At 44.9% G+C, this 10,352-nt stretch overlaps 2 protein-coding genes across 2 annotated transcripts; one reads left to right on the top strand and one right to left on the bottom strand.

Annotated features, from left to right (window-relative positions):
- Positions 1–1,286: 1,286 nt before the first annotated feature.
- Positions 1,287–1,871, bottom strand: LOC146721398 (uncharacterized). The gene has a single exon (XM_085486869.1). The coding sequence runs from the start codon at positions 1,869–1,871 to the stop codon at positions 1,287–1,289; it is 585 nt and encodes a 194-aa protein (XP_085342995.1).
- A 2,897-nt stretch (positions 1,872–4,768) lies between these two features.
- LOC114937575 (uncharacterized) lies at positions 4,769–7,225 on the top strand. The gene is made up of 3 exons (XM_029311090.2): positions 4,769–5,921; positions 5,997–6,900; positions 7,219–7,225. The coding sequence occupies exons 1-3, from the start codon at positions 4,769–4,771 to the stop codon at positions 7,223–7,225; spliced, it is 2,064 nt and encodes a 687-aa protein (XP_029166923.2).
- Positions 7,226–10,352: the final 3,127 nt, after the last annotated feature.

Raw genomic sequence — 10,352 nt, 5'->3', positions numbered from 1 at the left:
GCAATATTTCAAACCACGTAACGCTGTATCGATGAATCGTTGAAACGCTTGCGCGGCGTTGCGCAAGCCAAATGGCATTCGATTGAACTCGAACAGCCCAAATAGAGTTGTTACCGCAGTCTTATGCTTATCCTCATTGGCCACTGGTATCTGGAAATACGCTTTAATAAGATCGATTTTGCTGAATATTTTACATCCCGCCAAATAGGTACGTAGTCTTGGATGCGCGGAAGCGGATACTTGTCCGGGACCGTTACACTATTCAGTCTGCGGAAATCCCCGCACGGTCTCCAACTACCATCTTACTTTTTGACTAGATGTAGCGGGCTGGCCTATTGTGAAGAAGATGGTTGGCAGATCCCCTGCTTCCACCATCATCTCGAATTCCTTCTTTGCTACTGCATATTTCTCCGGCGCAAGCCTGCGCGGTCGCTCTGCTAGCGGAGGGCCGCTAGTCATGATGTGGTGTTTTACCTTATGCGTTGTATTCGACAATGCCGTAAGGCGCGTGATCTCGATGTACTTTCTAAGTAAATCTTTTATTTTACAGCTGCTACTCACAGTTAATACGGAAAGCTGTGCAGCGTGACTGGGGCGTGTGCTGGTGAACAAGGTCGTGTGCTGGTCGACCAGTCGGCGATTCTTCAGATCCGGCAAAAGTCCATAGTGCGCCAGAAAATCGGCTTCAATTATCGGTTGTCTCACGTTGGCTATCACGAAATTCCAGCGAAAAGGTCGTCGTAGGCCGAGATCCAATACCAATGTTCTGCTGCCGTATGTAAATATTTCGGTATTGTTGGCTGCAAATAACTTTAAATCAGTAGGTCGGAGCGTACCACGGTTAGATTTCGCGGTATCGCGGAAACATCCGCTCCGGTATCGATCAGGTAAGTAGTGCCGTTTGTTCTATCGCGAATTTTCAGGCGTGCGCTCCCCGGGTTCCCGCCGACGACCGCCTGGCATCGTGGCGGTGGGCTTAGTTTTCCGACTTTTTTTCGTCCTTCCACGCGCATGGGCTTTCGCACTTATAGGCTTTGGCTCCAAATTTGCAGTGATAAAAGCAAAATTTGTTATCTTCTTTGCCGCGAGATTTGCTCCTCAATCGGTCTTTATATCCGCTGCGTCCTCGTGATCTGCTACGCGACCGGCTTCCGATCCGCTTGTTCAATGCCGCCATCTGTTTGGTTAGAGTGGCGATCTCGGTGGCCATCTTGCTGAGCACTCCTGTCTCAGTGGTGACTGGCTGGACGGCCAACATGGCGGGTTTTGCCATGTCTAGAATTTTGTCAGCCTTGGTTGGCTAACCTGCTCAAGTCGCCTACTTCGGATATAGATAAAATGGCGCGAACATTTTCGGGGAGTTGCTCGAGAAATATCGTGCGCAGGACCCCGTCAGTCACCTGCCCTTCCGCGAGATTACGCATTTTCTGTAGGGAGATGGACGGCTTGTTATCTCCCAACTCATGCGCGGTTAGTAATTTCCGCAATCGCGAAGCGCTGGTCTCGCCCAATACGGTGGTGAGACGTTCTTTAATTGCCGCGTACCGATCTACTTCCGGTGGAGACGTCACGATATCTGCGACCAAAGAAAGAATAGCCGGGTCTAAATGTAATATTACGTAGCGAAACCTGGTTTCGTCGCTTGTAATCCGATGAATGGCAAACGCCGCCTCCACTTGCACAAACCATAGCTGCGGATTCTCTTTCCAGAAAGGTGGTAGCCGCACGGTATTCGCTTCGATTGCTATGCTTCCTCTCGCGGGGGTGATCGGCAAGCCCGGTGTTCCGCTGTCGAGCGGGCCTTGCAAGTCCTTTGTCTCCGGCACGTTAGAAGTGTCGTTCGACCTGTCTGGCGTACGGTCCACTGGCATCTTCTTGGATGTCACTCTGTCCACTAAAAGTCACTTCGCGAAAAAAATGTTACCGGCGATCACGTCGAGGTCACCACTTATGGCGCTCAGGCCACGTGCGCGTTCTCGCCGACACGCCTTTTGAGTCCCGTATTACTCTAGGGCGCGATTTGTAACGCTGAGGATTAGGACAGCAATAGTTCCACCCACTTTATTAACTCTAACAATAAGTTTATTGTAAAAATACAAAATCTAGCCGCGACTAACTTAATATCACACACGAGGAGTAATCTCTCGTATATTAGGGCGGAATAATAGTAATAGGAAGAAGGTTGAGTCGAAGCGACCTGCGTGAGCGTCGATGTCGATTGCTGTCGCCATCTGCGTATTTCCCCATCTAGGGAATTGGACAAGTGGGCCGCCACAAAAAGCAGCAGCATTCTGGAAAGTAACTAGATTCGGTGACGTATTTCCGGTGCAAGTTTTTGCTGTTTGAAGTTTATCCTGTTGAACAGCAGGAAACCTATTTCATGGACAGCGCAGCAATTCTGTGAATTTACCAAACAATACTAGTTAGTTACTAAACTGCTGCTGTTTTTCACTGCTCATGAAATATTACCTTTATGCATACGTTTATAGACCAATCAAGATTCTTAAGGCCAGAGCACAGACTTTTGCATAACGCATAACGCATAAGCATAAGAAATTCGATTGGTTGAATTTCTTATGCATATGCGTTATGTAAAAGTCTGTGCTCTGGGTATTAAGCGGGGAGCACACACTCTTGCATAAGCGCATAAGCATATGCATAAAGCTAAGTCTACATTGGTCGTAGAATCGTAGATCGTAAGAAAATTGATCCAATCAGAGTCGATTATTTTCCTCACATTCAACTGTGATTGGATCAATTTTCTTACGATCTACGATTCTACGACCAATGTAGACCCGGCTTAAGAAATTCGATTGGTTCAATTTCTTATGCATACGTTTATAGACCAATCAAGATTCTTATGCTTACGCTTATGCAAAAGTGTGTGCTCCCCGCTATATGCTTACGCTTATGCGTCTATGCAAAAGTTTGTGCTCCCCGCTTTATTGGCCCGTATTCATAAGGCGGTATTTATAGTCGTTCTTATATTTAAGATCGTCTTAAGACCTCGTTCAACCAATCAAATGGCCGCATAGCATCTCTTGATTGGTTGAACGATGTCTTAAGACGATCTTAAATATAAGAACAGACTATGAATACGGGCCCTTGTATATTATTTATGTTTAACGAGCAAAAGAAAGAACGATACTTTCTATATGAAAGCGAGAATAACGAATGCAACATGTGACATTAAGGTCGTTCTACATTAGTTGCAAATGGAGTCGCAAATCGCAAAAAATTAGCCAACCATAGTCGATTATTTTCTTAAATTTCAATTGTGATTGGTTAATTTTTTGCGATTTGCAACTTTGCGACTCCATTTGCAACTAATGTAGAACGACCTTAATGTTTCCATGCAATGTCGCGCGAAAGTAAGCATGGCGCTTTTTGTATGAGAGTGCGGCTGAATTTCCACTGAGCGCGTCAGGCCGCGCGTCACGAGTTTAAACCAATCAAAACACTTCTTTCCTTTTGTATTTGGCTGTCGCTTAGTATCAAAAGTATCATCTTACTTTTCGGCGCCGCTACATTGCTCGCCGCTCGCTGCATGACACCGCCTCTCGATCAGATAATGCTTTTATTACTAAGCGACTTAAACAAATAAGTCATCCGACATGCCCACATCGATAAAATCACATCGTGCCAACCTTTCATAATAAAGTTCAGTTCATTTTAGTTAATAATCGATTTTGACGAATATGTACATAGTGTAAATATTTGATTAACATCTAGTCTACGCGCATTGATGAGTGTTCGAAAATCGAACGGCTAAACGCAAACTGAAAAGGCTTAAAAACATTATTGCGTTAAAACTCATGCAATCGTGACATGCAACATGCATCATGCATCATTTTTTATTAATAATCTTTCAAATAGCGCTCGGCCGCACAGGTATACGTATACCCCGCGCCTGCGAAAAGGAAGCGCTTACGTCAAATCACCGATAATGGTAAACACCGCGGTCGCGCGAGAGGAGATACAATTTAGTCCCGATAACAACAAAACGACTATTTTTCTGAAAGTAAATAATTACACTAGACGCTCTTTCGACCTCAACCGAACGATAGAATAAAGAGAATTATTCTCGACTATTCTAGAAACACGGGCCTATAAAAACCTCCTCTCTCGTGATCGCGGCGCTCTTTTCCGATTGCTCGTCGCGTCAAGAGTGTGCTTCTACTGTAAGAAAAGGATCGCTTGTCTTTTTTGTTTTATCACGTTTAATTACCGTTGCTTGCGGAACATTTAGTTATTAATTATCGACTCGGCTATTTCTTTTGGTTTATTCTAATCAGTTATCTTTTTGTAAATTCTGTGCGGTTTCAATACTTGTATTTTTCTTTGTCTTAGTCTTAAATATAGTTTATATTAAACAATACGTGTGTGTCGAGTGCAGTGTTTCGCTGTCTTCTCGCTTCCGAACTCCCTATCCTGCCTTCTGTCGCGCACATTATTTTGGTCCTTCGAGCCGGATCCTCCAGAACCTCCTGTGAATCCGGTGCCACGTAAGCGTAGAGTTTATCAGTGTAGGTGACCAGTGCATCTGAAAGTAAGACAGTGTCAGAGATGGCAGACACGACAACTATAATTACCAACGCCACCGCGCTATATGGCAAGATCTCGCGCGCATACGATAACCTTCGGAAGCTCGGCGAGGCCAACATCACACTCGGCGCGGTGGAAGCCCGGCTTCTGAATCTCGACAAACTGTGGGAGAAGTTCGATGCGATGAATGATATCTTGGCTGAGCGTGTAGACGAACTAAAACATGACGCCTTATGCTAAACAAGACATACCTTCACTCGGCGAGGAGTCTTATCTAGTGAACAAGGGCCTGATGTTGGAGTTGCGGCGTACTCTCCAGAAAAAGGAACGCGCCGCTGCTTCTGCTACTTCAGAGACATCAACATCGGCGCCTCGCACCACGCTACCTCGAATCCAGCTGCCGACCTTTACGGGAAGATACGAGGATTGGCCGGCCTTCCGAGACCTCTTCGTTTCCCTCATCGGCCAGGATAAGACGACGAAGCCTGTAGAAAAAATGCACTACTTGAAGAGCTGTGTCAAGGGCGAAGCAGATCTTCTCATCAGAGACCTTAGTTCTACCGAAGCTAATTACGAACGAGCCTGGCAAACTCTAAGCGACTACTATGAAAATAAGCGCTTACTAACCCGCTCTTATTTAACAAATTTTTTAAGCCTGCCAAAGATGAAGGGAGAATCCGCTGCTGAGCTTAGGAAGATATTCCATGGCATCAAGACTACGGTCAGCTCGCTGACGAGCATCGACCGGCCGGTAGGGATTACTGAAGATCTCTTTGTGCACCTCGCCGTTGACCTTCTCGATAGTCGCTCTCGCCGCGAGTGGGAGACCTCCATCAGTGAGACAAACGAACCTCCGCCATACGCTCTGCTAGAGCGATTCCTTGAGCGACGTCTTCACACTCTGGAGTCATTACCCTCGACGAAGATCGACGTCTCGCCCAACAAAACCGGCGGGAGTCAGTCGAAGTCGACTCGTACCCACCATGCTCGTAAGCAGGACTCAAAAGAGCCCAAGGGAAACACCAGAGGACGCTGTTCAGCCTGCCAGGGTGACCACTTCGTGATGCTGTGCGACACTTATAAGAAAATGACGGCCTCAGAGCGCAAGCAGCACGTCGAAGGCAACGACTTGTGTGGAAACTGTCTCGGCCGACACAAAATCAAGGATTGCGCCTCCAAGAAGAACTGCTCCGCGTGCAATGACCGGCATCATACCTCACTTCATGATGCCTACCGCTCATCTGAGACCGTCAAGACGTCGCACGTCAGCAAGGGACCGTTTCCGACGCCTGTATCTGTACTTTTGGCCACGGCGCGCGTTCGCGTATGCGATCGCTATGGTTTCTGGCAGTCAGTTCGCGCCCTCGTCGACCAAGGCTCGGAATCCTCCATTGTATTAGAAAGGCTCACCTAACGCTTGAGGCTAGCACGGCGCTCCGCTTCGGTTTCAGTGTATGGAGTCGGCGGGAAAAAGACAGGCGTCTCAAAGGGTAAAGTAGTACTCACCCTCCAGTCTCTTAGTGGCTGCCCTTCCATCACCGTCCACGCTCTGGTGCTGCCGAAGCTGACCATCTACGCCGGCGGCTACAACGGCGGCGAGCAAAACTGGTCTCATCTTCAGGGTCTGGAACTCGCGGACCCTGATTACCGCTCAGCTGATCCGGTTAACATCCTCCTTGGCGCGGACGTTTACGGTTCAATCCTCTGTCAGGGCCTAAAAAAGGGAAATCGACATGAACCAATAGCTCAACAAACTACGCTCGGCTGGATACTGTCAGGCGTTGTTGGTGAGACGACTACCAGACATCACGTTCACACTCACCAATGCCAAATTGAAGACGACGTCTCTATCCTGGTGCGTCGCTTCTGGGAGCAGGAGGAGCTTCAACGGCCTTCACAACTCTTTTCTAAGGCTGACCAGGAGTGCGAGGATCACTTCCTGCGACATCACACTCGTACAGCCAACGGTCGATATGTGGTGAGACTGCCGACGATCGAGCCTCTGCCTGACCTCTCAGCCACTCGACGCGCCGCCAGTCGGGCCCTGCAACACGTCAGCAAAAAACTAGAACGAGAAAGCACCTTCCGCAGCATGTACGTGGATTTCATGAAGCAATACTTGGACCTCAACCATATGAAGCCGGCTCCCCTGTCGACTACTGGATCTCTACAACGAACCTGCTACCTTCCTCACCACGGGGTCCTGAGCGAAAGCAGTGCCTCTACTAAGTTGAGAGTGGTCTTCAACGGTTCGAGCTCCTTGGCCAACGGCGACTGTCTCAACCGATTTCTGATGACGGGACCCAACCTGCTTCCCGCCCTAGCTGACATCCTACTACGGCGGAGAAGGCACCGGTACGTCTTTGCTACCGACATTGAAAAAATGTACCGGCAAATCCTGGTACATGCCGATGATCAGAGCCTGCACTGTAAAAAAATTTTGTGTAAAATTACAACTATTATAGTGGGTAATAATAGGACCCACTATAATAGTTGTAAATTTCCACGCGTTTGTAAATTTGCAATGTAGAAGTAAAATTAATTTCTTCCTTTGTAATTGAGCTGATTGCAGAAGTAAATTCACAATATATATGTAAAATTATAAAACGGTAATGTAAAAATATTTTTTACAATTGTATTATTAAACATTCAAATATTAAATTTACACAACAGAGTGTAAATGCACAAAATGTGAACTTAATAATAGTTCACGCGTTTCTATTGTTACAAATAGAAATATGAAATTCACATTGCAGAGATTATGTTTACCACACCTTTTTGTAATATAATTCTGCATGTTTGTGATATTACACTTTAAAATATAATTTTTACTACAATTATTCAGGAAGATTATTCCAGTTAGTAATATATATATATATATACATATATATATAATTCTCAATATGCCGCGTGATTAAAGAAATACCCTGTTTCAAAAACCTTCAATCATTTTTATTGACAATGTTAATAGCAAAAAATAAAAGATACATATTTCATTAAACTGTAATATATAATATAATAATTATCTAATGTAATATTAATAATAATAACTTTTTGTTGATACTTATTCAAATAATTCATATTACATTTGCAAAAATAAACGTATATATGGTAACCATATAAAGAATTTCTTTTAGTAATACCAAAATAAAGACAATTTAAAAACTTTATATTTAGCATAAAAAATAAACCCATTAATTATATGTATTTAGTAATATAAAAATAAATATATTAATTATATATTTAAGAATAACTAACGAAAATAAATTTTTTATATTTGAGATTACAAAACAAAAATATATTAATAAATTATATTTAAAAATATAAAAAAAATAAACTCACATTATAATTTTACAACAGTAAAAAATATTGTAATATAGATATTGTTATATACTTTTCATTCATTCAATTCTTTATTCGTCCCCTAAGGGATTGAAGGCGCTTTTGAAGGAGCGTTCCCCAACCTTACAAACTCTTACAATCTTACTTATATCTACTCTTAACTCTACTCTTACATCTAATTTACAAATAACTTAATTCTACCTTAACCTACTTATCTACTACTTTAGAGAGAGAAAGAGCCGTCCCTACCTATCGCTTCGCTTCGGCTTCCGATTCCCCATACATTCTCCACCACCTCATTCATACCTCACTCATTCTCCTCCTCATACTTCCTTCCTCCTTTTCCCCTCCTTCCCTCCTTTCTTCCGTTCTCCCCTCTTCCCTTTTTTTCTCTATTTCTCTCATCCATCCTTCCCCTTCTCCTCCTTCCTGCAGTATTTCCTTCATTCTTTCCCACCAGTTTCCCTTCCCCCCTTCTCCCCCACATTCTCCTATCACATGCTCCCATGTTTCATTTTCTATCCCGCATAACCTACACCTTCTTTTCCCCTCTTCTTCCCAGTATCTCGCCCCTCTCATCTCATTGTTCATTCTGAACCTGACTATCCTTCTCCATCTACTTTCCCCCCATCCCTTTCTCAGGTATTCCGGTAAACCCTCCTCCTTCCATTCCCCATACCATCTATTATATCTCGACTCTCTTATCCTCTCCCATCTTTCCTCTTTCTGCCTTTCCCTGTCTTTCTGTTCCCACCCCTCATATACTTCCTCTCCCCTTCCCCTTTTTTCCTCCATCTCTTTCCCTTCTATTCCTCTTTCTTCCCAGAATTTCCCCCTCTCTTCCTCCCACATCGTTCTTTCCTTTCCTCCCCTTATCCTCTCTTTCATATCCTCAAAACATTTCCTCGCTAAACTTCCTCCCCTTCCTTCCTCCAACTTCCTCTCATACCCTACCGCCCTCCTTCCTGCCCTTATCCTAAATTTGTCTTTTCCTATCTCCTCTCTTACCATATACCCCGGCGTGCACCAGTCTACTCCTAACGTCCACCTAATCCATCGCTCCTGCATTGCCTCCACCTCTCTCCTCTCCTTCCATCCCCATATTTCCGCCCCATATTCCAACACCGTCCCCACCAACCTTTCCATTAGCCATACTCTTTTCATCCAGTCTCCTGCAAACCTTCTCTTTCCCATTCCCCACACCTGTCTTATCACCGCTCCTGCTTTCCTAACTCTGTTCTTTACCTGCGCCTCCTGCCCCCCGTTCCTCTGTAGCTTATACCCTAAATATGTGAATTCTTTCACTTCCTCTAACCTTTTTCCTTTCCATCTCCACTCCACTCTCTTCATTCTTCCTCCTCCCTTTTTAAACCTCATTACCTTTGTCTTATCCACATTCACCTCTAACCTTTTCTTGTCCATATAACTTTCCATTTTCCCCAACATATATCATCCCTTCTTCATCCTCCGCCAACAGTACCATATCATCTGCGTACGCCAAACAATGCACCTTTTCCCCTCCCAGTTTCACTCCCCCCCCAACCTCCTTTTCTTATCACTTCCTCTATATCCGCTATCAGCAAACTGAATAAGTGCGGACTCATTGGGCAACCTTGCCTCACCCCCCTTGCCGTCCAAAAATTTTCTCCCTCCTCCTTCCCCACTCTTACCTTACTCCTCGTTTCCCTGTACACCTCTTCTATCCTACTCCTTAATCCCTCCCTCACTCCCCTCCTCTTCATTGCCTCCATTAACACCTCCCTATCTACCGAATCAAACGCCGCCTTCAGGTCCATAAATGCCGCGACTACCTTTCCCCCCTTCTTGTTTACCCTCTTATTCACCAGATAGTTCAACACATAGATACTATCCATCACCCCCATTCCCTTCCTAAAACCTGTCTGACTCTCCGGTATCATATTCTTCCCCTCCATTTCTTCCTTTAACCTTTCAGTTAAAATTCCCACGTATATCTTGTATAGCGTTGGCATCAATGTTACTCCTCTATAGTTTTCCACTTTATTCCCCGTTCCCTTTTTCAACAGTGGCACTATTATCCCTTCTTTCCACCTCTCCGGCCATCCTTCTCCTCTCCATACTCTGTTGCACATTTCCCATACCCACTCTTCTACCCTCTCCCCTCCATATTTCCATACCTCACTTGGTATCCCATCCTCCCCCGCTGCTTTTCCTTTCTTCAGTTTTCCCAGCATCCTCTTCACTTCCTCCCTGCTTATCTCCTGCTCCTCATCCCTCTCCCTTTTTTCTTTTCCTCCTCTTACCACTTTTACCTCTATCCCTCCCAATAAATCCATAAAGTATTCCTTCCATTCCTCCGCCTTTATCTCCTCATTCACCCCTTCTCTCTTTTTCTTTTCCCTGTTAATAATCTTCCATACCTCTCCTTCCGTTCTTGCCTCTATCGCCTCCTTGTACCATCTTAGCCTCTCCTCCTCCCTTTTTCC

The sequence above is a fragment of the Nylanderia fulva genome, unplaced genomic scaffold (assembly GCF_048542155.1).
Source record: "Nylanderia fulva isolate GAGA-0341 unplaced genomic scaffold, ASM4854215v1 Scaffold482, whole genome shotgun sequence".
NCBI classification, from domain to species: domain Eukaryota; kingdom Metazoa; phylum Arthropoda; class Insecta; order Hymenoptera; family Formicidae; genus Nylanderia; species Nylanderia fulva.
This window is presented reverse-complemented; position numbering and strand designations above follow the sequence as displayed.

Bases quoted from the DNA above. Each gene is read 5' to 3' on its own strand.
- LOC146721398 (XM_085486869.1), bottom strand. From the start codon at position 1,871: ATGCCAGTGGACCGTACGCCAGACAGGTCGAACGACACTTCTAACGTG.
- LOC114937575 (XM_029311090.2), top strand. From the start codon at position 4,769: ATGACGCCTTATGCTAAACAAGACATACCTTCACTCGGCGAGGAGTCT. The intron at 5,922-5,996 runs GCTCGGAATCCT...CTTCGGTTTCAG, and splicing joins TCGCGCCCTCGTCGACCAAG to TGTATGGAGTCGGCGGGAAA.